The sequence below is a fragment of the Protopterus annectens genome, chromosome 13.part0, assembly GCF_019279795.1.
Source record: "Protopterus annectens isolate FY-2018-M chromosome 13.part0, PAN1.0, whole genome shotgun sequence".
Taxonomy (NCBI): domain Eukaryota; kingdom Metazoa; phylum Chordata; order Ceratodontiformes; family Protopteridae; genus Protopterus; species Protopterus annectens.
Genome location: NC_056747.1, coordinates 698,649,648 through 698,677,569, shown reverse-complemented (window position 1 = coordinate 698,677,569; position 27,922 = coordinate 698,649,648). Strand labels below are relative to the sequence as shown.

Here is a 27,922-nt window from a genome sequence, read left to right as displayed (position 1 = left end):
TAAAATTTGCAGTGATATCCTGTTCCTATAATGTGTACTTTATAAGTCTTTGTAGAATAAATACGGATTCAATGTTTTCTACACAGACATGTAGAAAATATATACTTTTTTTTTCACACAAGCATTCCACAATAAAAATAATCTCAGGACACAATAGTCCATAAACATCATTCCTAGCATAACTTGTAAAAAAAAAAAAAAAAAAAAAAAAAAAGCACAATTTGTCCAGAAAAAATTATGTGCAGGAAGAGTTTCCCTAGAACACTACTTATCTGCCCAGCCCTGAAAGATCACTAGCAGACTATCAGCTCCATAAAGCCTGCAGAGGAGTACACTTCAACACCAAGAAAGCTCTGAAGCTTTTAGCACCCTAACTACAATTTTAAGGTGGCTCTCCTCAAGTCCCACAGTGGTTAGGGTGTAAGGAAGGTGTCCTGAGGCTTTGAAAGCTGGCTGGTCACATCCCTGACAGAATATAACCCATAAAGCTTAGGCTACTGCAACAGTGACCCAATACTGATCAACTCTAGTAAAATTTACTCTGGCTCTGGAAAGACCCTCAACATTGTAATGTTTGAAAAAGGAGGACAAAGTAGCTGTTTCATCAACAGAAATATTGTCTACCTCTTTCCAGAAAGCTTAAGTAGTAGCAACTATTCTAGCAGAATGATCCCTGACATTCTGAAGAAAATTTTAGTTATGGTTAGAATAGCACAACTGAATGGAGTGGGAGAGACATCTAGAAATGGTTTGTTTAGATACTGGCTGTCCATTTTTTTTTAACATCACAGGACACAAAATGAAGCGACTTAAAAGTTTTTAGATGTTTTCCAGATTTGATATTCAGGACAGAAAACAGGGGACTAGATAATTTGTGAGTAAATTCAGAGATAATTCATGAAAGATCAAAAAAGGCCAAATAGACATAAGGGACTTTAATTCAGATATCCATCTAGCAGAAGTCAGACATACCAGCAAAGCCATTGTGCAAGTTAAACATTTTAGAGACAAGCTAGTTGGAGGTTCAAAGGGAGACTGAGTTAATTTTTTTTTCAAAACAAAGTTCAAGTCCCAAGAAAGAACCAACTTTTTTCTTGGTGACCTGTTAACCATACAACTCCCAATGAGCCCAGCAGTTTGCAAAATATGCAGGTTTGTGAAAGGACAGTTTAAATAACCCATAACAAGTCTTCAAAATTACTGCATTATTTGGAACAAGTGTTTAAATATGTAATTAACTATCTAACGCAAGTAATTCAATGTGCACATACTTGGAGAAGGGACAGCATTTTATTTTAGTGTCATTGTTCTCATATTACAACAACCAAACCCTTAGTTCTGAACCTCTGAGCAGCAGAGCAGATACTTCTAGTACCCTGGTTTACATTAGTTAACAAAAAAATATGCAGAAACTAAACATTATATTAAACAGAGAACAGAAAATCAGTAATGTAACAGAACAAGAAAAAGGAAAAATGTAAAAGGATGCAGCATAAGTATTTCTGCTAATTTTCTGAAAGGAATGTTTCCAAAGGCACAGAGACAATTTCATGAAGACGGCTACCTGAAACTTCAACAACTTTACATATAGTTTTTATTTTGAACACACTCCTGCACATGTTGCATCTTATGCATCAAACTTTGTAATAAACAAAATTTCATACAGAAAGTCATACAATTCTCAATTAACTGTGCAACTGAAGAACTGTTCCCCACCAGTTTCCACCATGCTTAAGTACTACATTAGAGTGGGTACAGGGGGAGGGTGGATAAACTGATGCCATCCACTTAGTACCACAGAATGTGCAGAAGCTTCCCTAAAACAGTGCCCTGATCATTCATAAAAACATCTACCATGATGCAGTAGATCAGTTAAGGACCTTGCACCTCACAGGATATTCTCCTATAACACAGTTTAACAAAATTCAAAGATTTTCAGACTCATTAAAGCAATGGATATCCAGCTGTCAGAAATCACTCTAAGCATATCACACAAGATACAAGGATGCCACCACAAACAGTAAAAAGAAACGTTCACGATGACAACTCATTACTCTGGTCAACTTCAGCTCTTCATATAGTTCATCTTCCTGGGTCTAGTACCACTTGGTATGGAATTAACAATGCATTACAAATACAGAACATGGTGAGGAGGAAAAAAACTATACCAAACAGAGCTTTTCATATGCCTGTGCAAACATAGTGTGCAGTTATTTCTGGGTGTGTGACAACAATTAATCCTGATGGGGAGGATTTTGCATGGTTACACTGGCTGTTCTAAGCTAGATACAGACAAACAATTGCCAACCAAAAGATGACACTTATCAGGAACCTGAGGCTTTTGCTAGACCGCAGCTTTCAAATTCTGCTGAAAATGTGTAAGGTGAATAGAAAGTGAAGAGCAACAGCCCTCCCCACTTCATTTTCTGAAGTTCATGATCCATCTACATCATAAATGCTACAGTTCTCCAAGTTCTCCTTCCATTGTCCTCACCAAAACGTACAACTCTGCAAGACCCACAACAGAAGCAGCAATTACTGCTGAAAGGATCCTCTGGAAAAATTAATATGGAAATAATTAATATACAAAATAAAAAAAATTCACTTCACTTACATGCATCACTAAGAATAATACATACACCCACCTTAAAAAAAAAAAAAAAAAGAAAGAAAATTCATCAGCACAACTACAGTGGTGCAATCTGCATATTTGATCTATAAATTAGATTGCAAGCAGAAAACATAAAATATAACCTGGATTCAGTTTTACATTAAGAAACATTACTTGGACCGCTAAGCATGTCTTAACACTCACAAATGTGAAAGTAAAAACTGTCAAATTAGTTCCGACTTATTACTTAGGAATTAAGGCATAATTTATAATCCTACAAATGTAGTGAGAGAGAAAAAAAGATACAAAACAGTACTACTTTACAACCTCAACAAAATATAAAAGCTTAAACGTTGGAAATATGAGACTGAAAGCTTAAGAATTGTCATGCCAAACATTAAAGTCAGCATTTTAAACACAGATAAACAGTGCATCTAGCAAAACCTACATCTTATTTGAAAGGCTAGTTAAAAAAAAAGTCATAATAAAGCAAAAGGTTATAATCTTTTAGGGCATTAGATGGAATAATTCAAATATATTTCAGTCCCATTAAAAGGCAACCAAATCATTCTTGGAAGTTAAGACTGTGGATTATAGGTTACTCCTTTCAAAACATTACCAAGTCTTAGTACATTAGGTTACAGTTTTTACATTTGTTACTCTGTTCCCAGATTATGATTTTATAACATTGGAAAAACAGAGTTTAAGACAGGAAATGGGAATGCAGAAACCACCACCATTATGTGTACTCAGGAAAAAAATATCACAGCAACACTACTACTGCTTCGCTGGTATTCTCTAGTAACCACTAAGGTGATAAGCGATTCAGAGAGAGATGAGAGTAACTGAAGAAAAGCTCATTTGCCTGTCTTTGAATCAAACTATTAATGCAGCTTGTACAACTGCGTTAAGCATTTCCCCAGAATATACGACCCTATACATTCCAGCTTATACACCTTCACAGCCCCACTCATTACAGACAGGAACAGGTGGAAATGTATACCATCTTTTTTGTGATGTAAATCACCTCACTCCAAAATAGCATGGTAAAGCTGGGCTTTGAAACTCTCTATACCATCTCAATCATTGTGCACTTCAAGGGTTGAGCACATAGGTTCATAGGCAGGTGCTAGGCTATCTGCCCGAGGGCATTTATAAGCCTAGCCAGAGTGTGTCGGCTTTCGCCACCCCATTGATTAATTAACTGATCCTCTGTCAAGCAGAACCAATGAAGTGATCCCAGGGGTGTATTTTCTATTACCCATCCACTCGTCAAGGTTTCTCTTTTGAAGAGTATTAGTGAGGGGCTCTGCCTAATGTAATTTGGAATTTTGTTCCAAAGCATGGGGAGTCTCTGACAGGAATCTATCCCTCCAGCATGTTCTATTTATTGTTGTGGCAAGGTTTAGCTCACTAGAGCGTGTGGGCTTGTAGTGACTTGGATTTCTTTAGGTGGAGCATGTCCATCAATTCTGAGTTGGACATGGCTTTGTAAGTCAGGCAGAGATCACCTCTGAGTAAGCGATAGGCCACTGAGTACAGCCGGAGTTTTTTTAGTCGGGCTGCACAGGACATATGTTTGAGGCCAGTAATCCTGGTGAGGTACTTTTGTGGTCTTTCCAGCTGTTGGAAGTGTCTTGTGAGGTACATCCCAAATGGGGCATTGTACTCTATGATGGGTTTAATGAGTGACAAGTGGGCACTATAACCTCTTTATTTCTAGATGCGAACCCTTTAGATGGGCCACATAGAATGATTTCCTAACTACTTTGGCAATATGATTGTCAAAGGAGAGATTACTATCTACCTGGGCCCCCAGATCTCTTATTACCTCTTCTGTATTAAGGGGGCTGCCACCTATGTGGTAATTCATGGATGTTTTGTTTTTCCCAAACGGGATGACTATGCAATTTTTGGTATTTAGCTTGAGGCCATGACTTTGACACCAGGTGTCCGTCTCAGTAAGACCCTTTTGGAGGATGTCCGTGTCAGCCGGAGAGTCAATTATGGCTCCCAGTTTGCAGTCATTGGCAAACTTAGTTAGCCATAGTCCTCCTGTGTTTGTCTGTACTTCTCAGAAGTATATGCCAAATAGTAGGGGTCCCAGGACCGAGCTTTGTGGGACACCACTTTTGACTGGTTTAGAGTCGGACCTGGAGCCCGCTATTCTTACCGTGTGAGTTGAGTCTGTAAGCCACTTGGCAACCCATCGCGTGACATAGGGGTTTATGTTCAGGCTGGTGAGTTTTTCTGTAACACCCAAGTGGGGAATGGTGTCGAAAGCCTTGGCGAGGTCAAGATAGGCTGTGTGAACCACCTTTCCCTCGTCTATGGCCTTGGTGACTGTCTCGAAGAAGTTAACCAGGTTTAGTAGGCATGATCTGCCCTTAAAGCCGAACTGGGTTGGGTCAAGTGTTTGGAGGTTCCCAATGTATTTGTTACTGAGTTCCATGATGATGCGCTCCATAGCCTTGCAGACCAGGCTAGTCAGGCTTATGGGGTGATAGTTACCAGGGTCAGTTGTGGCCCCTCCTTTGTGGACAGGAATAACCTTTGATGTGCGCCATTCTATGGGCACGTAGCCTGTGGAGAGGCTGAGGTTGAACAGTGTGTTTAAGTGGGGGGTTAGTTCGTTCTGTAGATCGTGCAAGATGCAGCCTGGGACACCATCTGGTCCCTTTGACGCTGTGTTTTTGGCTTTTGAAAGGGCTGTTTTCACCTGTGCATCTGTGATTTTTGGGACACTACACTTTTCCGGTATTGTTGTGGACCCTTTTGGAGGTGAGATGCGGGTGAAGTTTGCACTGAATCTATCTGCCAGGATGTTGGCAATATCAGTAGGTTCAGTATATTTTGTGCTATTTTGCACTAGTTCAGTGCATATCTGCGAGTTGCCACTTAGATTCTTAACACAGTTAAAGAAAGCTTTGTGGTTATCTTTTGAATCCTTGGCTATTTTTCTTTCGAAGTTAGCCTTGGATGATTTCATGAGGGACCTTAGTTTCTTACGGATACTGATCAGGGATGTCTTTCCTTCTTGGGATTTGCTTTTTTTCTGAACTAGTTTCCTCCTTCTATTGTATAGCCTGTTTATTGCAGGGGTCCAAACAAACCGGTTTCCTTCTCTTAGAGGAGTGAGTCTTGGTTTTGCTAGGGATGGCACGATCCATGCATCCTTGTAGGTGCTCATAGAGTGCATTTGTAAAAGTTTCTGTATCTTGGGCAGCTTTATCCTTTAGCGTGGGGGCTGTGAAACTTACCACCTCTGTCTTAAGTAAGGTGAAGTTTGCTTTAGAAAAGTTTTTAACTGTGGTTTCCTTAGTTGGGGGTGGTGGTGGTGGGGTGTGGACATCCAGAGTGATTAGTTTATGGTCTGATCTAACCAGTGACGGGTTGACCTCTGGTGTGGAACACCTGTCACCCATGTTGGTAATGACCAGGCCCAATGTCTTTTCACCTCTGGTAGGGGAGTTTACCAGCTGATCCAGGGCGTTTGAGTTGATGAATTCCAGGAAGCGCTGGGCCTGGGAATTTGTACTCCAGTAATTTTCCCAGTGAATGGTAGGGTAATTGAGATCGCCCAATATCAGAGTGTTCTGTAGGACCCTTCATGTTTTCCATTGTCTCCAGAAAGGTAGAGTGGTGGTCCTGGGTCATGGAGGGTGATATGTAGCAGGCCACAATTTGCACTGCAGATTTGCCTGATGTTAGTTGCACATGGATAATCTCAGTGGTATGCTGCACCATTAACCTGGAGGTGTAGGTATCCTTGATGAATATGGATACACCCCCTCCTTTTGTGTTTCGGTCCATGTTCTGTGGCCGAAACATGTGGTATGAAGTGCTTGAGTGCTCGCTGAAGCCTTGAACCAGGTTTCAGTTACTGCACAGATGTCGACGTTCTCCATACTGAGGAGTGCTTAGAGCATGTGCATTTTGAGATTTAAACTCCTGGCGTTGAGTAGCATAACCCCCAGTTTTTTGTTAATTGTGCTGTTTACAGAGGTGGGTTTGACTTTTGAGCCTTGCCTAAAAAAGGCACTATGGGGGCAGCAAGTGCCTTAGCCAGTATTCGAAAGCCTAGGGATGACAGGTGCAAGCCGTCTCTTGCGAAGCAACGTGGCTCGTCAAGCATGTCGTCCCAGGCTGACGGACACTGGATCCCCTTTGAATGACACCAGAAGCTTAGCCAATTGTTGAAATTGATCATTTTTTTCTTTATACTGGGGTATCATTCTTGGTGAGGGCAGGATGCTACTCAGGTTCAGGGTCATACCAGCCTTGGCTACATGATCAGAGAGCTCTTCCATGTCTCTTTTCATGTAGTAGAGGGAGGTACGTCTCAGGTCATTCACACCAACATGAACAATGACAGAGTCATATTTGTACTTGTTCTGGAGTGACCTGAGTGCTTGTGTTATGTGGCAGATTCTGGCTCCCGACAGGCAGCTAACAGTAACCTTCTGCTTGTCCAGCCTAGTGAGTGGGACGTCAGTGTGCCTGACTATAGAGTCACCTATTACTAGTGTGTTGGGTATGTTATTTCCCCTTAAGGGCTGAGATTGTGCGGCACACTGATTTTGTGTTTTATGTATTGTCTGGTTTGTGACGGGAAGTGCAGGTTGTTTGGGTTTCTGTTTTGGAGGTCTTTGATGCTTTTGCAGGTTTTTATTTAGAGCCTCGGAGTATGATTTTGTGTATTTTTTGCCAGTGCTGTTTTAGTAGGTCTGTGTGCGGCTGGAGTTGTGGTGCAAGTGTTAACCTTCTCCTCTTGACTGTCTGTTCCAGTCTTGGGTGGAAACAGCTTAGCTTCCAGTTTGGCTGTATAATTGCATCTCTCGCGTATGTTAGTGTTTCGTGGTAGGAGGAGAGGGTTGTCTGTGTACATGAGGCAGTTGTAACATTGCCTCAGGACACCCAGATTCACCAGCTGGACTGGAGAGTGCACCTGAAGTTGCCCTTTGGTCATGCCTGAATAGTAGGGTGAGCTGCTTAGTCGCTTGGTTGGTGAGGGGTGAATAAAGAGCCTTGCCCTTCTGGGCAATCAGTGTCAGGGTATATTAGTGCTTGCTATTAGGTCTGAGCAAGTGCTGGGCTGTAAAATGCTTTTTGAGTGCTTAGGTTGAGAGTTACACTTGTTTCAAGGGAAAAACTGAAGAGGAGACTGTGGAGCCGGGAATAATTTAACCGTAGCTAACCGGCACTGCCCTGTGCGCAAAACCGTGCAAACATGGTTTTTATAGTAGGGAAATGAAAGAGATAGAAAGTAGCCCAAAAATGGCCAATAAACTACTAACTTCTGGGCTGGAACCATTCCTCCAGGAACAGATAGGTTGTTCAAAGCTCCCCTCTCTCACAGGTGAACAGAGAAACTTCCTTCTATCCAAGTAAGGTATGGGCAACTCAGAAACCAGTATCACAGCCCTGAATTCAGCACTAGCCTGAAAACTGGACTATACTATCTTAGAAAGGCTGGAAACAAGGAATTTTTTGGTTTTCTTGATTTTTTGAAAAGATAAGGCAAAAACTGTAAAAAATACACTTAAAACAGCTTTAAACGATTACAAACGATCTGAAAAGGCTATCGCACTTTAGTGTGTAACCTACAACAGTTAAACAAATTATTTAAACACAAAACAACTTTTTAAAAGTGCAGGCAGTCAAATAAGTATAATATGTGAAAAAAACTATCTTTTAAATCACAATAAACACTGGAAAATCTGTGTTTAGGAAGAAAACAGTTAAGTACAGCAAGAAAGTACAGAAAACTGATACTTAATCACTCCAAAGTCTCTCTTCTAAGCTAGAAGGCAGTTTAAGGCTTTCTAGTGCTACCCAGTAGGTTAGTTACAGGAAAGATGGGAAACAAGTGCAGATGTGGTCTTTTAAACCAGAAAGTTGAGAGAGACAGACAAACTGTCCAAATGGTCAATAAACTACAATTTCTGGGCCAAGAACCTCTCCTCTCGTGGTAAACAGGCTACCTAGTGCTTACCACTCCCACTGATAAGCTAGAAGGCTTTCCTCCAACACAGAAAGGCTTGCGGGGCTCAGAAGCTTACCAACAGTCCTGGATACAGCAACTCTGTATCTGGACTAGGCTAGTTACAGGAAATGTGGGAAACAAGCGCAAGTGCAGCTTTTAAACCAGAACATTGAAAGAGATGGAAAAAAACTGCCCAAACGGCCAATAGCTACAATTTGTGGGCCAGGAACCACTCCTCTTGTGGTAGATAGGCTACCTAATGCTTATCACTCCCACTGATAAGCTAGGCGGCTTCCCTCCACACAGAAAGGCTTGGGGGGCTCAAAAGCTTACTAACAATCCTGGATACAGCAAATCTGTACCTAGACTAGGCTAGTTACAGGAAAGGCAGGGAACAAGTACAAACGTAGGCTTTTAAGCTAGCAAGTTGAAAGAGATGGAAAACTGCCCAAACGGACAAATAAACTACAATTTCTGGGCCAAAACTCACTCTTTCTGTGGAGGATAGACTACCCAAGTGCTTACCACTCCCACTGATAAGCTAAAAGGCTTCCCTCCAACAGAGAAAGACTTGGGGGGGGGGCTCAAAAGCTTGCTAACAATCCTGGATACAGCAACTCTTGAACCGGACTAGGCTAGTTATAGGAAAGGTGGGAAACAGGCACAAGTGTGGCTTTAAGATTTGTAAAAAAACTGCACAAACAGCCAATGGCTACATTTTCTGGGCCAGGGACCACTACTCTTGTGGTAGATAAGCTACCTGATGCTTACCACTCCCACTGATAAGCTAGAAGGCTTCCCTCCAACACGGAAAGGCTTGGGGGGCTCAGAAGCTTACAAAGGGTCCTGGATACAGAAAATCTGTATCTGGACTACACTATAGGAAAGGCGGGGACCAAATGCAAAACGGGCTTTTAACCAGAAAGTAGAAAGAGATGGAAAAACTCCCCAAACGGCCAATGAACTACTATATCAGAGCCAAAACCCACTCTTCCCGTGGTAGATAGGCTACCTAGTGCTTATCACTCCCACTGATAAGCTAGAAGGCTTCCCTCCAACACAGAAAGGCTTGGGGGGCTCAGAAGCTTACCAACAGTCCTGGATACAGCAAGTCTGTATCTGGACTTGACTAGTTACAGGAAAGGCAGGAAACAAGCTTAGAATTTTTTTTGTTACAGAAAAGCAGCTAAAACAGCAGTAACTACAAATCAAATTGTAGTGCAGGCCAGCACACCAGAGTGTGTAGCAACACTACGGCAAATACAGTTCAAATAAATGCAATTACATTAACAAATGACTAAAAAACAAGTGCAGAAGGCAGTAAATTAGAAGGCTACTAACAAGCAGTAATAAGTGCAGAGTAAGAGCGACTGAACAGATAACAGCAAGCAGAAGAGCAACTAAGACAGTTACAGTAAGAGCAGCTGAATAAAATATATATGTATATGTATGTGTGTGTATATTTACATTTTTTTTGAGGGAGGGAACAGAGCAGGATTAAGAGGCTACAGGGGTTGTCCTTCCCAAATGCTCTCTTTGTACACAGTAGGAGTGCCTGAAATCAGAATATGATCTCACTGCGCTCAGTTGAGTGAGCAAATGAGATGGGCCCAGAAGGAGTATCCAAATACAAATCTACAAGAGGGGTAGGCAATTTCAAAGCCACAAACATTAAAACCAAAACAAGAACAGGGAGGGTGGGTGGGGAACTAACTGTAGAGACAGCCACAACTTCAGTTGCATTAATATTTAGTGAAAAACACAAATAAATTAAATACAGTACTATATGCAAAAGAGCAGATAAAAGTGTACTTAAATTCACTTATACGTCCAGCTGATTTCAGGTAGATGTTAGCCGGCCAAAGCTCTGATATTAAGCAGAGATAACTCAAAATGTACCACTTATATAAGGCAAGACAGAATGTCAGTAATGAGGTGAAACTACCCCCACTGCTATCAATGGCTACACAGAAATTCTAAAAAGTACTCTGTAGAGAGACAGCCACAACTTCACATGGCTAAGTTATGGTAGCCTCAACCCCTGATTGCTGCATTTGCATATGTCAATTTCCAACAAGAGCACCGTAATTCTACAGCAGTTATTAAATTGGTCCTATACAATGTACTTTGCAATCCTACTATAAACAGGACTGTAAAGTGCATTATATGTTTCTGAGTACCCACTACTTATAAAATATACCAAGATGTCAATTTAAGAATGTCCAGTTTCAGTACACTGCATTACCATATTACACTCCAATAATCAGACTGTACTACATGCAGAAAAAACGAGACATCTCTCTCATGTTTCAGGACTGTCTTAAAATAGAACCAATATCAATGAAGTTTAAGGGGAAAGTAAACAGCTATGCACAACTCTTCTTATATTCAAAACAAGATAATAGGTTACAATGACCCTATCAAAGCTAAAGATAAATATTACTCCTCTATCTGAAATATGGTGTTGAAATACTGCTTGGATGTAGAGTGGCCATGCTGTTTGGAATAAAAAGCAACAGAATGCTTGTAACTTCTGCTTTAAATGTAAAAGAATTCATAAAATGTACCCTAAGAGACTGAATATATGAAATTTAGATAGCTGCAATAATGCCGGATGTATCAGCGGAGCTCCAGCTGCAGAAACCAACACAACGTTCACTACAAGTACTACAATTTTCTGCACATAAAATACTTTTAAAAGCCTCTAACCCCTCCCCCGATATCCCACTATGCAATATTCCCTCTCCTACCCTTCCAGTTTTGGGCCAAGTGAAAGAAAAAACAAAAGAAAGGAAGCAGAGGGGCATGGTAGATGGATACTGCCTGCAAGCACAGCTGTACTCAATTCCATAACTTTCATATCTGACACTGTTCATCTCCAACTGGAGGAATTAACAAGACACAGCCGTCATTTCAGTTCAGCCAAGAGGGAACGTAACACCTTGATAACAATGGCCCCAACAGAAGACCTTAGCCTAGAGCCCACATCCAGCTTGTAATGGTTTGCAAGCATTTTGAGGAAGACCAAGTCACAGCCAATCATTACAAAACAAAGCTATGGGTGTATAGAAAGTTCTGTAAGAAACAGCTTTGCAAAGTTTTGCAATGCCTCACATAAGAGTATAACGCAATTAAAAACACTTTGACATTGTTCAACAATGTTACTGCATTCACACTTCTTCTGAATAAATCAAACAGCTGGATATCATTTAATGGCTCTGATCCGTCTACACGGTACCTCACACTGTTAAAGTGATACTCTCTAAGCACGAGAGATGACAACTGGCAAATGAATATGCTAATTCATACTGGTCTCCACAGCCACCTTAAGCCTAAAGGAGGGGATGGTACACAAAATAAAAAAATAAAAAGGGATTGGAAACAAAGCTAAGATATTTCATCCCCATTTTTAAATACATTTTAATAGTCTGTATCTCCTTTAGTTAAGGTCTTTAAGCCTATACTAGTACTTCTGGTACACAGTTGTGCATTGCATTTTGTTATTAAGTGAACTGTTGGAATTAAACCCCAATTTCATTTTTTCTACTGCGTGTATGTCAGGCTAGTTCAGGTCTAGTGTTTGCATTAAGGCAGTTCCAGGCCAGTCAGCTCAGAACTAAGGGTCCAGCAGTTTTTCTCTCCCACCCACATTGCTATAGTTATGTTCTTACAGGTTCATAGGTTCATACTAGGCTATCTGCCCTAGGGCATTTATAAGCCTAGCCAGAGTGTGTTTGGCTTTCACCACCCATTTTAAATTAATTTTGCTATGCCCTTTTTCGAGGTTAGTATACTGTGCCTCTGTCTAACAGTGACACAGAAGTGATACCCAGGGTAAACCTACGATCTCCCATCCACTTCCTCTTGAAGACAGTCAATGAGGGACTCTGCCTAACCTGGACTGGGATTTTATTCCAGAGTGAAGGGAGCCTCTGGGTTATGAATCTGTCCCTCCAGCATGTCCTATTTATTTCAGTGCTGAGGTTCAATTCTCTCGAGCTCGTAGCTCGATGGGATTTGGATTTTCTGAGGTGCAGCATGTCCATTAATTCCGGGTTGGACATGGCTTTATACGTCAAGCACAGATCGCCTCTGAGCAGGCGGTATGCCACTGAGTAGAGCTGGAGTTTCTTTAACCGGGCAGCATATGGCATCTGTTTGAGCACTTTGATCCTTTTGGTGAGGTACTTTTGGGGTCTTTCCAGTTGCTGCAGGTGTCTGGTAAGGTACATCCCAAAAGGGGCACTGTACTCAATTATGGGTCTGATGAGGGATGAGTAAAGAGGCACAATGACCTCCCCTGATCTAGATGTGAATCCCTTCATGATTAGGTGGGCTATATAAAATGTTTTTCGAACCACTTTGGCCACGTGGTTGTCAAAAGAGATTGCTACCACATCACTGTAGCTGTGTTCTTAAACTTAGTGTTTCTGTTGTTGCCTGCCCCATATGATAATTTAACAGTATTCCCCCTCTCCCCCCCCAGTTTACTGGCTGATGACAATAAGCATGTAATACCATTTTGCAAGTCTCTCCCCATTAAACTATTCACCTGGCTAAGACATTTGATAAAATTGTTTAGTAGAGTAACAAGGGTGATGTGCAGAGCTGTAGTAACTACAGAGGGACAAAACTGATCAGTCACAGCATGAAATTATGGGAAAGAGTAGTAGAAGCTAGGTTAAAATTGAGGTAATGATTAGTGATCATCAGTATGGTTTCATGCCTGGAAAGAGCACTACAGATGCGATGTTTGCTCTGAGAGTGTTGATGGAGAAGTAGAGAGAAGGTCAGAAGGAGTTGCATTGAGTCTTTGTGGACTTAGAGAAAGCATATGACAGGGTGACTAGAGAGGAGGTGTGGTATTGTATGAGGAAGTCGGGAGTGGCAGAGATGTATGTAAGAGTGGTACAGGATATCTACAAGGGTAGTTTGACAGCGGTGAGATCTGCAGTGGGAGTGACAGATGCATTTAAGGTGGAGGTGGGATTACATCAAGGATCAGCTCTGAGACCTTTCTTATTTGCAGTGGTGATGAACAGGTTGACAAACGAGATCAGACAGGAGTCCCTGTGGACTATGATGTTTGCAGATGACATTGTGATATGTAGTGAGAGTAGGGAACAGGTTAAGGAGACCCTGGAGAAGTGGAGATATGCTCTAAGAGAGGAGAGGAATGAAGGTCAGCAGGACTAAGACAGAATATATGTGTGTGAATGAGAGGGAGGACAGAGGAATGGTAAGGATGCAGGGAGTAGAGTTGACGAAGGTGGATGAGTTTAAATACTTGGGATCAACAGTTCAGATTAATGGCGAGTGTGGAAGAGAGTACAGGCAAAGTGGAGTGGGTGGAGAAGAGTGTCAGGAGTGATTTGTGACAGACGAGTACCAGTAAGAGTGAAAGGGAAGGTCTACAAGAGGGTAGTGAGACCAGCTATGTTATATGGGTTGGAGACAGTGGCATTGACAAAAAGGCAGGAGTCAGAGCTGGACATGGCAGAGTAAAAGATGTTAAGATTTGCACTGGGTGTGACGAGGGTAGACAGGATTAGGAATAAGTATATTAGAGGGTCAGCCCAGGTTGGATGGTTTGGACACAAAGCCAGAGAGCCGAGATTGCGTTAGTTTGGACATGTGCTGAGGAGGGATGCTGGGTATACTGGGAAAAGGATGCGAAGGATGAAGCTGCCAGGTAAGAGGAAAAGAGGAAGGCCTAAGATAAGGTTTATGGATGTGGTGAGAGAGGACATGCAGGTGGTTGGTGTGACAGAGCAAGATGCAGAAGACAGGAAGAAATAGAAACAGATGATCTGCTGTGGCGATCCCTAATGGGAACAGCCGAAAGAAAAAGAAGAGTGTACCGATACTGCTTGCACTATTTTTAGTGTTATATTGGTGAGTTTTTATTAATAGTTTATTGGTTCCTTCTGGTGGTAGGTTTTCCAGGGTAATTGTTTTGCACTGAACTTTAAAACACTCCATGCCAAGAACACCCAAACATTATTTTAAATTAACCAAAATCCAAGCAGTTATAGTCACCCCTGCCCCCAGAGTCATTCCTGTCAAAACCATGGACCAGTAGTTCTGTACCCAGCTGGACTGAGATGGGCACCTTAAAACAGTGCATGAATTGTCTCATTCTGTTTGACAATCACCTACTACTCAAACAGCATAACAGTAAATGCCAGATGTACATATACAATATTCTTGGATGCAAAAATCTAACCTAGTAAACTCGGCTACCAAAACTGTCTGCAGTATACCATTCCACAGTTTTGCAAGGCCATCACAATACACATGATAATCTACCATATGCAGAGGTTCTAAAGAGCAACTTGCCTTAACCTCAAAGACCTTCAAAACACAACACAGGCACAATGCATGCTCAGTAAGTTAAGCCTACCTCCTTACGTAGCACAAGTAGTTCCAAAATCACAGATGATGAACCTGTAAGGCAGGCATCAACCCAACCAGACATTCTTTAATAAGCGATTCCATTGTAAGACATATAGATGTACCTTTTACCAGGCTGAACACGACAAAGTGACAGCTGCTCGTTTGATGCCAGGGTCTGTCAGATAACACATGTACTCAAGTCCTTGAACAAATACCAGTATGACTGTGTCGCAGTTCATGTCGGCGTCAATCATGTGAGTTGTACTTCCCTGGACTACATGAAGAGACACCATGGAGCTCTAACCGACTCCCAGACAGTCATGAGCCTAGCAATGAGCATCATTCTAACTTCTCCACGGATGATGCCGTAATATGAGCAAAATTAATGGACTTCATTAATTGGCTAAGTTTTTGGTGACAGCTGAAGGGGGTCCAACATTTGTCAGCCTGGGAGGATACGAGTGACAGACCACACTGCTTCACCAGGGATGGCCTAGATCTGTCCCCTCTACAGTTCTGATTGGTGGCAAAGATTGTCCACTCCAATCATCACTTTTTAAGGAAATGCCAACCTGATAAAGTTGCCAACATAACGGAATAAGCACAAAGAAATCTGAAGGTATTACTTGTACTACTTACAAGCTCTTTTCATCCTGGAGGATATTGACTTCTGTGTAGCGACCAAGACATGGTCTAAAATGGAGAGCACCCTGACTGTCCTGGGCTATGCTGCCTTCCACATCTTTAGACCTGCAACTATGCAGGAGGGGGAAGAAAAAGGTGAAGGTGTCTCGATCTTTATCCAGAAGAGATTCACATCAAGGCTGGTAAAGCAGTATGATGCATTAGAGCTTCTTCATGTCCAAACAAACATCAGAAAGGTCCCGTACCACATATTACCAAAGTACAGAACTCTCTCTATGATCCAAAAAAAGCTGCAATGAATGACTCTAGTTTCTGTAGCTAGGCAGTATTAAACCCAATACCTTTTTCCTAGGTGATCTAAATTATCCAAGACTGTGAAACTTACACCATCACTAATCCAGAGATTCATGGACTTTGTCAATACAAATGCCCTGAGCAAATCAGTCATAGTACCCACTTGGAGATCATCTTGGTGCTTGTCCTTTCTAATATGAGGGCATCCTGCATCTTCTTTGAATATCATTACCATTCATTAAGCTGACCATAGGATGGTCTATTTCGAAATAAAATTGAAACCAGAGATCCTTTCCACCCAAGGTACCTTTAGAAATTTCTTTAAGACAAAATACCTACTACTAAGTGACACACTGGCAAGCTTCAAATCCCCATCAAATCTAGTTAGTGCCACTGAACACACAGAAATGTACACCACCACACTGTACCAAAATGTAAACAGCTGCATATATGCAGCTGTACCCTGCAGGAACAAGCACAGGACAAACCTAAAAACAAACCCACGTAATGGAAGTAAACCAACAAGCTCTACAATAAAAAGGAAGAAAATTTTGACCAAAAAGAAGAGTAATTCCCAGAATGAAAGAGCCCTCATCAAGGGAACAACTCAGGATCTTAACAAAACCACCAAAGTCAAGCTTGAGGCTAAAACAGCCAGAGACAATCACAGGATTTTTTTTTTTTTTTTTTTTTTTTTTTTTTTTTTTTTACGTTATGCTCATAATCTCAAAAGCACAATCCAGCAATGGACTGAGCTGACTGCAAACAATGTTACTTATACGGAGAATGAAAATACAGTGAACCTACTGGCTGAAATTCAGCTCAAACTTTATCACTCTCTCTCTCCTCCATATGTCCATCAAAATGCACCTAAAACTGGGTCATCTCAAATGCGCTACCTTAAGCTAAAAATACTGCACAGAAGGGTCCTGACAATAATTCTAGATGCATCTTAAATGGCATTACATCTTCACTACTACCTCCCAACAAAACTGCTCAACCTCAGCTTTCACACTGTTTTTTTTACTAAGTGAATAGAGAATAGCAGCAATCATTCTCTGTGTAGGAGAGAACCTTCAACAAGCCTAGACAATTACAGGCCCATAGGTCTGATCAGCCTCACATGCAAAGTCGTGTGAAGGCTCATCATTGAATGAATCAATAAGGACATAGGTAACCTCCAACAATGGACCCATATCAGTTTAGATTCATCAGGTGCAGGTCATGCTTACTCAGGGTCTATATTAAAACAACAAAAATCCATTACATCGAATACCAAAACAGCGACACGTATTACTCGAACTACAAAAATACTGAACGCACTAAACCGCAAAATTTTAAATATCAAACGTTCATAGTCAGCCAACCCCACCACCTGCTACATGCTACCTACCCAAAGAAAATAAATTTGTTTGCGTCTTTCGGCTTTTCCCGGTTAGGGGTCGCCACAGCGGAACTCCGGTCCGCTAATGATTGGTAGTGGATTTTTACGTACCTGGTTACCAGCCCTGACGCACAACCTTCAACGAAGGCACGTCCCATTCATGTATGCCTCCACACAGAAGACACTCTAGCCGAGAATCGAATGGGACAACGTCTTGCTATGAGGCGACAATGCTACCGCAGCACCACCACCGCAGTACCCAAAGAAAATAAATAAACCACATAAATACACTAACCAAACCCTACTCCTAACCCTAAAGTAAAGCACCAAAACTCAACTTCTAACCCTACACTAAACCCCACATACACAACTATCTATGCACTACCCTTAACCCCTCCCTAACCATAAGGTCCGTAACTACCGCACACTTCCCCTACAGAGATCTACCCAAACAAAATAAATAATACACATAAATACATTTAACAAAACCCTACTTCTAACACTACACTAAATCTTACACACATTCCCTTTCTATACACTTACCTTAACCCGCACCCTAACCCTAAGGTCCGTAACTATCGCACACTTACCTTACAGAGCTATACCACAGACGGGCCAACCAAAACACTTCGACATTTCGCGGTTTTGCACATTCGACGATTACGTATTTCACGCAATACGTGTCGATGATTTCATATTCGCGTAAATGGAGTTTCGACAATCTAATAGGAACCCTTTACTCAAACTAGTGGACGGTTTTTTGAAAAGATCACCAAAGCAAAGGATAAAGGTAAAATAGCACAAACCACATACCTCAACCTGGCCAAAGATCATAAGGTTTATAGGATATTACAATCCCCCAGACAGGCACAGTAGAAAAGCTAAATAAACTGGGAACAAAACCCTATGTCACCTGCTGGACTGCCAACTGGTTCACAGATAGGAAGGAGGAAATCAAAAAAGGAAAAGTTTCCTCCACAAAGAGGCCATAAACCAGTGGAGTCTAGCAGGCCCCTGGGCTGTTAACATCTACTCTTCTGAAGTAGATACAAATACCAAAGGGCTTGGGCTAACTAAGTTAAGTAACTAACTAGCAGCAAAATCAGGGACAGAAATTAAATGCCAAAAAAAAATGCATCAATAGTATCCTTTCGGAAAGTCATCGACCCTGGGGAACTACCACACTGACAATACACTCCTAGCAGTTGACCCAATTGTCCTGGATTTGGGATCTCGTGGAGTGACCTAACGTTTGACTAACATGTGCCCATTCTCGCAAGAAAGCTCCTTCTGTACTGCATAGCTTATAAAAAAAGGACTGTGTCTAGATCTAGGGATGTCATTATCCCCTTTACTCTGCCCTTATTATGCCAGTCATTGAGTATAATGCCTCCCCTTTGACATGCATTTGTCCAGACACATACATCAATGTAATGCCCAGAGATACCTTACTAAAAGGATGACAGGTCTAAACAACATGTCCTATATGGACGGACTGAAAACATAACAATAGCCTGTATCCTACAGACTGAAAGGACTTGTGTCTAGCATACAAGGCATCCTCCAACCAATTACTGATGGATTTACTGCACAATGGTAAGTCAAATGGCATCAGAAACACTAAGGATATAAACCTCTTCTCCACCATTAACAAAATGGTTTGGAGGGACAGAACTATCTCGCAAAAATTACAGCTGCACTGGAACAGGATCCCCGTCTACATAAAACAAAGCTCATCCCCGTCGGTATTCAAGCGCAACTTGGATCTATAGATGGGAAACAGAAAATTTACCACAGGACTATCCCCTGTACTACTAATGGACAGAGCCAGCTTTCCTAAATGCTTTATCCCATGCATGGGTCCCCTTCAAATTATGTATGGTATGATCCCAGTTATTCTCACAAGGAGTATTATATACTTGACAATGGGATGGGTAAGGTCAATTCAGTAACAAACGGGATAGGTTAATTTAAGCACTAAAAGGGAAATTGGCTAGGTTAAAATGACCTGCAAGGGCACCTAACCTATCACCTACGCATGAACTTATGTTTTCCTTGTGAAACAAAGTAAGCAGAACGTATAGGCAATGTCTTTAACCCAGAAATTTAGCTCACCAAGGTGGCAGCGCTATCAAAAACAGAATATCTGAAAACAGAAACCTTTAATTCCATCTACACTGTTGGCTCAAATAAAGGAAAAGTGACCTTCTCGACTATAAATAAATGTGCCAAGGGGAACATGCTCCCTATCAGAAAGCAGGAAAAAAATAATCCTATAGATAAGCCTTCTAAAATAAAAGAAGCAAATTACTTAATAATTATGGTTATATGAAAAATGAAAATTAATACTAAATGGATCTTATTGAAGAAATAGTAAAAGCTAGTATCAAACATCTAAGAAAGTACTGCATGACCACTGCAGTAAGAAATGAGAAGGGGTTCATGCTGTTAGCCAAGGTCCAAAATCAGAATGTTTCCCCATTAAAGAACCACAGGACTACTGTAAAAAGGGGTCCATGCAATTGGTCAAGGTCCAAACATCAAATGTTTCTCATTCATCTCATCAAATCTTTTGCAGGCAGCAGGAAAGTACGCTATGGAGGACAAAGCTGGACTGGTGAGAGGAGGTTCTCTGCACAAGTCAGGCAGAATACGGGCTCCACTTCTAACTTGGAAGCTTCACCATCTGCGGCGTCAGGCTCCACAAAGTTTAAGGCAGTCAACTCTAGTTCTGTCCAAGTTTTGTGGTCCATTATTTTTTCTATCATCTACCCCCCACCCCCACCCTGAATATTGCCTTCTGACCACTTGAGTAATCACAAGGATTGGGTTCCACTTTTTTTGGCTGATTAAGATCAGATCATGGTGCGGCTGTCATCTGTGCAGCTGTAAAGGTTTTTCCTTATATTGCCTTACCCTAACCCCTGACAACTGGCATGTGCATCTAACACAGTAAGGGGCTGCTATGCATTCCCCTACACATGCGCTCCATAATGCTCATAATTAGAATCTTAGCACTGCCAAATTCACATCCCTAGCCCATATGCTTCATGCTGTACTTAAGTCCTTCAGTGGTTGTCAGCACTTCAGTGGATTGGATACCTCCATCCCCCAAGATAGGAGAGTTTTAACACATGTTCACTCCCACCATTCCCTACCGTCTCTTGCAGTGCCCAGTTCATTAAATCAGTTCCAAATCATCCTGTGAGCCATGCAGTAAAAAGTACAGTTGTGTACACTTACCATAAATGTAGATGTTTGAGCGTATTCACTGTTTCAGTCATCACACTTGGGTTATCTGCCTGCAGGTAGACTTCAGTCGGCCCGAATACCAGAGACTTAGTATTTCTGTGTCGGATGCTGTTGCTCCAGGACTGACGTCAGGTCGTCAGGGGTATAAAAACAGGCAGCCAATGCCATTACATCAGTTTTTCTTGCCCCAAATGTCAGGAGCCCCCCAATAGGGAGCTAAGTTATGGTGGGGGAAAACACCACCAGTAAAAAGTGAATACCAATACCCCTGAAGAGGGGGGGTAGTAAAAGGCATAGAGAGTTTAGAGAGAGAAAGAGAGAAAACCAGGGTGCTGGAGGGAGGGAAACCAGGACTGCAACAGTGAATACACTCAAACATCTACATTTATGGAAAATGTACACAACTGTACTATGTTCTTCGTGTTTCACTGTTGCAGTCATCACACTTGAGTAGATTCCCAAAGCTGAAGAAGGGTGGGGGCAGGCAAGAAGAGTTAGGGCTGGCTAGAATGCCTTGCAGGACTGCTGTTGTAAAACCTGCCCTGGATTTGGAAAAGATAGGCAGGTGGAAATGCTTGGTGAAGTTGCGTACAGAACTCCATGTAGCAGCTTCCAAGATGTCCCTGGTAGGGACTCCCCTGAGGAATGCTGTAGAGGTAGAAGTTGCCTTAGTGCAATGTGTTCCGACTCCCTGAGGGGTTGGTTTCCCAGGGTGCTTGTAGCAGAAATGGATGCAATGTGCTATCCATTTGCAAACTGTTTGCTTTGAAATGGCCTTGCCCTCTGCTGCAAAGCTGACTAGTAACTGGTCAGATTTTCTGAAGGGCTTAGTCCTATCAAGGTAGAATGTGAGCTGTTTGTGCACATCCAAGGAGTGCAGGATCCTTTCCCCTTTATTTTGAGGATTAGGGAAGAAAGGAGGCACATGGATATTTTGGTTGAGAGCCACACTGGACACCACTTTAGGCATAAAAGAAGGGTTAGTCCTGAGGAAAACCCTGTCAGCATGGAAAATAATGAAGGGTTCCACAGCCATAAGTGCTTGCAGCTCAGACACTTTTCTAGCTGAAGTGATGGCCAGAAGCAAGGCGGTTTTCCAAGAGAGGAATTTTAACTCTGCTGACACTGCAGGCTCAAAGAGGGGTAGTGTGAGCTTTTCCAGTACAAAGTTACGGTCCCAAGCAGGGGTGGGTGCTCTCCTTGGCAGCCTTAAGTTGTTTGCCCCTCTCAGGAACTGTTTGATAAGAGGGCGAAAGAAGGGAGGTGGCTCAGTGTTGTAATGAGCCGAAATGGCAGAGGCATGGATCTTAATGGAGGAGAAGGATAGGCATCTGTGTAGTAGATATGCTAGGTAATCCAGGATTAGAGGCAGGGAGGGCAGAGTTGTGTCCTCTTCCTTTAGATTGAATCCAGGGGCAGTACTTTTTCCACTTATCAGCATAGGATTTCCTCATACTGGGTCTTCTGGCTTCAAGGATGACGTCCAGCACCTACTTGTTTGGGCTGGTTACTGGGGGAGAATTCAAGGAATAAGCCAGGCTGCAAGATTTAGGGTTTGCAGTTGCGGATGCAAGATCTGTCCCCCCTGCTAAAAGAGAAGGGTTGGGTTCTGGTGTAGGTGCCAGGGTGGCACCGGTGACGGGCTTCACAGGAGTGGTTACCAGTGTTGGCGTGGCCAGTCCAGGACAATCAGAATTGTCCTTGTTCTGTCCTGTCTTATCTTGAGCAATACTCTTGAGAGGAGAGGCAGAGGGGGAAAGGCATAGATTGAGAGATTTACCCACTGGAAGGATAGAGTATCCACTTTCCAGGCCCTGGTGTTAGGTGTCCTGGTGCAGAATCTTCTGAGCTGGTGATTGCAGGGGGAGGCAAAGAGATCCACCTCTGGGTCCCCATTTCTGAATCAGAAGGTTGAAGGTGCATGGCTCTAGTTGCCACTTGTGTGGGTCTAGGAGATTTCTGCTTAAATCGCCCGCCAGTGAGGTTTGTTTGCCTGGCAGGAACTGAGCTTGCAGATGTACCTGCATGCCCAAAGGCAGTCTTCCACAGGGCCATGGCTAGCCTGCAGAGTGGGTTCCTCCCTGCTTGCTGACATACCACATAACTGTGGTTTTGCCTATTTTAATCAGCAAGTGTCCTGTTGAGAGTAGGGATCTGAAAGCTGTCAAAGCGTGCTGCACAGCTAGCATCTTTAGCCAGATGATGTGCAGATGCATTTGACTTGGGCTCCAGTGGCCCTGAATGCACTTGCCATCCATGTGTGCCCCCCAGGCATAATCTGATGCATTTGTGGGGTTAGGGTCTGGGCAGCGTGTGGTTGGGTAAAGGGCAGTCCCTTGTTGTGGTTGTATGCTGCTGCCCACCAAAGAAACTCTGTCCTTAGACAGGGTATTATGGGAATGACAGTTTCCAGGTCCTGAGAATGTTGGCACCAAAGACTTTTTAAGTACCACTGAAGTTTCCTCATATGCAGTCTGGCATATGGAATTAGTAGGATGCATGAGGCCATGAACCCTAGGTCCTGCAGGATTTTCCTTGCTGACATCTGGGTTCTGGTGGCCATTTGAGTAAAATAGCCTGTCAGGCTTGTTTTTCTGGAGTGAGGAATGCCATCTGGGATGCTGTGTCCAAGCTTGCTCCCAGAAATACAATCTTTTGACTGGGGACTAGTTTTGATTTCATTTCATTGATGGTGTACTCCAGGGAGGTTAGAAGTTTTTTTTTTTACAAATGTCAGCTGCTGCAGTAGCATTTCCTGACTGACTGCCTGAATCAGGCAGTCATCCAAATTTACCCATACTTGAATATTTCTCTGTCTGCAGTAAGCAATGGCTGGAGCCAGGCATTTTGTGAATACTCTGGGAGCAGTGGATAAGCCAAAGGGAAGAGCAGAGAATTGATAATGCATATATCCTGCCCTGAAGCATAGATATTTTCTGCATGACTCCCTTATAGGGATGTGCAGATAGGGTTCTTTTAAGTCTAGGGTGACTAACCAGGCATCTTTGGCTAGCACAGGTAGAAGCTGCTGCAGGGTGAGCAGTTTGAATTTTGGTACCACCAGGAAGGTGTTGAGAATTGAAAGATCTAGGATTGGGCGCCAAGTGCCCTCTTTTCTGGGTACCAGTCTGGAATACAATCCTTGACCTATCTGTTCCGCAGGAACTGGATGAATTGCCCTTACAGAGAGCAAGGATTGGACTTGGTTTAGAGCCTCTGCCCACTGGTTTAGAGGGGAGTCTGGGAACCCTTTTGGGGTTGGCAGTGAGTGGAAGTAAAATTTGTACCCCTGGGATACAATGTTGAGGACCCATCAGTCTTTGGTGACAGGAATCCTGTTTTTTGCATGAAGGGCACGTTTTCCTCCTAGGGGCACAAGCAGTTGGGCAGAGGAGGGGGGTGGAGTTGAGAAGTCACAAGGGGGTGGTTTAGCACTCCCTGCTTTAGAGGTGGAGGCACTTCATTGCTTAGATCTCTGCATACCCTGAGACTGTAGTCTGTGAGGTCCGTTTCCCCTGGGTCTACTTTGAGATGGCCTTGAGGGGGCTGGAAAGGACCAATGTTTCGAGGAGCAATGCCAACTGAATCTAGGAGGCTGTACTTGCAAGAATTCTTTGACTGTCTGCATAGATTTAGCTTTTTCTTCCATCTTTTTAAGAACCTCTTCTGCTTTGGTGCCAAACAGATTGTCCTTGTTCAAAGGAGTGTCTAGTAACTTGGATTTGACATGATCTGGCAAGGTCTGCTCCTTAAGCCAAGCATGCCTTCTCAGTACAGAACCCACTGACTGCTGCCCTGCAAGATGATTCTAGGGTGTCAAAGCCACACTGCATTGTATGCTTGCTGACTTGGCTTGCAGAATGCATAAGCTCTTGCAATTCTTTATTTTCTGCACAGTCTGTGAAGGTAGCTATTTTTTGCTAAACAAGTTCCATAATATGTTGCTGGTACTTCAGCATGTGAAACTGGCAATTCAAAGCCCTAATGGCAAGAGTTGCAGAGGTATACACTTTTTTACCCAGTCTGTCCAAAGCTCTGGAATCCTTGTCCAAAGGGGTGGGATTCTTAGCTGCACTTGCCTTGATACCTTTAGGCCCCTGGGAAATGATCTCTGGGTGCTGTGGCAAGTCTAGAAATTCCCTGAGTCTCTTTTTGGACCGAGGATCGTCTTGGCATTCTCAGTGGAAATGCTCTCTTAAAGAATGTAAGGTTTCACCAAAAGAAAAATCCTCTGGAGGAGAGGTAGAGGGAATGGATTCCTCTGCATCAGAATCCTCATAAGCAGATAAGGGCATGTCTTCATAATCAGAAACCTCAGAGTTGGACTCTAGGTCTGTTGAAGCTGCTGGGGACTGGTCCCTTTTTCTCTTAGCAGGGGAAGGCGGACTTCCCCTAATCAGCATAATAAGGTCTGCCACTCTAAGCATTTTATTTTGTGCAAGGGAGCAGGTGTATGTGCTTTGGTCGGTTTTCTAGGCATAGCGCGTAACCTTGGAATTAGAAACTTGGTAGTTTTAGACAGAACTGAAGTAGTCGGTTTGTGTCGAACATTGGTAATAGGAAGAACTTCCTCAGAAGCCGGTGCCTGTTCAGCGGCTCCAGACCCATCCAAGGTAGAGACATCTGTTGGTTCCATAGTCAAAGAAGAGTCTTGCGGCATACCGGACTCTGAACGGATCTTGGTAGAGACCTGCGAATCCACTGAAGTGGGCATCAGGGGCTGCGAAAGCACCTCACTGAGTACCGGCGAACTTGTGACTAGCTTAACAGAAGCGTCGTCGGCAGCTTTGAACCTGTGCGGTCTATCTCTGCCGTTATCCTTACGTTTTTTTCAGAATATCGGTAGTCGGATGGCTTACCGAAGCCATTTTGGAATACGGAGATAGAGAACGAAAGTATTTAGTGACAATAAGGGCCCGATGATGAATGGTCCGGGCATTGAACGAAACACAAAACCAATAGCGAGGTACGTCGTGGTCTGGGCCTAGACAGGTGACGAAGTAAGAATGAAAATATCGGTGTGGTATTTGCTTTCCACAGGCAAGACAATTATTAACTTTTTCTGACATTGGTTAGAGGAAGAAAAAAAGGATACCCAACGGGGTACTTAGAGTTAGAAGACTTCAGGATGATTCAATTCGTAAACGAAAACTTGGGTAGAGGCCGGTCAGCACTTGCAAACTGCTTCTGCTTCAGGCTCCTCAGCAAGAAAGACTGATGTAATGGTGTCAGCTGCCTGTTTTATACTCTGACGACCTGACGTCAGTCCTGGAGCGACAGCATCCGACGCAGAAATACTAGGTATTCGGGCCAACTGAGGGCTACCTGCAGGTAGATAAACCCAAGTGTGATGACTGCAACAGTGAAACACGAAGAATATCCCCAATGATTCTTTTGAGCACTGTTATTACAGAGGCAAAGGAGAAGCACTAAAAAGAGTGGTTGTGGTGCATCTTGGACTATCCCTAGACTTAATCTGAAGAGGACTTATAAAGATACTGAGCCCGTCTCTTCTATCTCAAAGGATCTTATCCAACTGTTGGAACTTATGGAACAAAGTTTTCTAAGCCCTGTGCTGATAGTGCCTGGCCACTTTACTAAACATAATGGAGACGACACTCCTCGGTATAACGAGTGACACCCAAGCAAATTAAAACAGCAATGGACCCATGTGCTGGTGGAATTTAATTTGTAAGCTTATTTTGCCACAGTTACAGCTGTACACATGCATATAAAACACAGAAATACAGATGATACAGTCTTCAATAAATGAAGACAAAAGTTAAGGTCCTTTTTCCCCCTTCTATTTTTGTCACCTAAATGGCAAAAATCAAACTTTCCTGTTAAACTCTATAGGAGTAGCCTATGGTCATATAACGGATTGCAACTCTTCAACAGAAAAGAGTGGAGAAACAGGAAACAGTACACTGCTTGATAAGAAAGGAGGGAGACGCAGGCTGGGAATGCTGTGTGTGCCAAGTTGTCTTAACACCTGCAGTACAAATCCTGTTTCCTGCAGCCAGAACTCTACAACACCACAAACTCTAGACGTTTATTCACATCGATGACTAGTAAAAATAAATTTCCATATACAGCATTTTTGAAGACACTGCAAACATTTACAGCTTTACTATAATTTAAGCACAAATTAATTTTACGAATGGTATACATTTTTACTCAAACTTGCGTTTCTGAAAATGTAACAACTGATGACTAAATAACAGTACATACTCAACTTAAATAAATATTAGTCAATGTTACAGTAAATCATATTAAATAAATATTACAAAAACATTTACCACTTCAACAGCAATGTGCAGCAGTTTCCCAATCAAATATAAAAGGAAAGAGATTAACAAAATAGTCCATGGACATTCCCAACCCTTTCTGCACACTTTACAGAAACTAAATGAGCTACTGTTGCATCTGTTCTTCCAGGGCTGGGAAGCAATGCTGTACATTTTGCAGGGAATACAGAAATGCCAAACCCATTAATTCCGTAAAAGGCATCTAGAAGCTCCCAGGACATCATCTATCACCACAGAAGTGGTACAGAAAAAAAAATTGCACTATTTAAGGCAAACAGCCTCACAAAACAGCATAACACTATTGTACGAACTAGGATTAGTAAGTGCAGATTGGAGGAGTGACACCACCCCTGAGGGGAGCAAGGGAATGGGCAATGCGGGGGGGGGGTACTGATATTGGCACACTGTCTATCCAGACATAAAGGCAGGAGAACAACAGATCATGGGAGAAAATAAAGGAAAAAAGCAGCAAAAGATGAGAAACATATACCAGAGACCTGAATCTTCAACTAGTAGACTGGGAGTTTCCAAACTCACACAGACAATTAAATGATGGTAAATTCCTATATGTAATGACTCTTGGATGATTGTGATAAATTCTTGGATGCTGGACAAAAATGGAGCACCTAACGGAGCACAGAAAGTATGTGAAGATTCTATACAAAAGCACCCCCCCCCCAGCTAACAGCCAAGAACTCAAGAGCTGTCATGTCGCGATGTAAACCTCAGAACCACTATGCCACCCCAAAAATTATATTGATAACAATTCAGGATGCACATTTTTGGGTCACAACGTAACAGCTAAAAGACAGAGAGCGAAACTCATCCCACTAAAATCGCTTTACGTGTACTACCATGGTTGCAGGGGGGAGCAAGATCTGCATGAGGTGTGCTTCACTGAATTTTTTTCAATGCATTTTTATCTAAGCAGCAGCAGCAAAATAAAATACATCAGAACCATATATTTTATATATGGAGTCCTCAGTTTCTTCAGAATGCAATCCATCAAGAGTTTTTCATTAAAAAAAGATGGTATACTCCACTTG

General features: G+C 42.5%; 1 protein-coding gene across 2 annotated transcripts in view; it reads right to left on the bottom strand.

The window, feature by feature from the left end:
* Positions 1-1,271: 1,271 nt before the first annotated feature.
* The window catches only part of TMEM199 (transmembrane protein 199), a 284,878-nt gene continuing 258,227 nt past the window's right edge, over positions 1,272-27,922 (bottom strand). For both annotated transcript variants that reach the window (XM_044054382.1, XM_044054381.1), the window contains exon 6: positions 1,272-2,554. In XM_044054382.1, the coding sequence (XP_043910317.1) occupies positions 2,459-2,554 (96 nt within the window). In that variant the 3' untranslated portion in view covers positions 1,272-2,458. The remainder of the gene's footprint in view (positions 2,555-27,922) is intronic.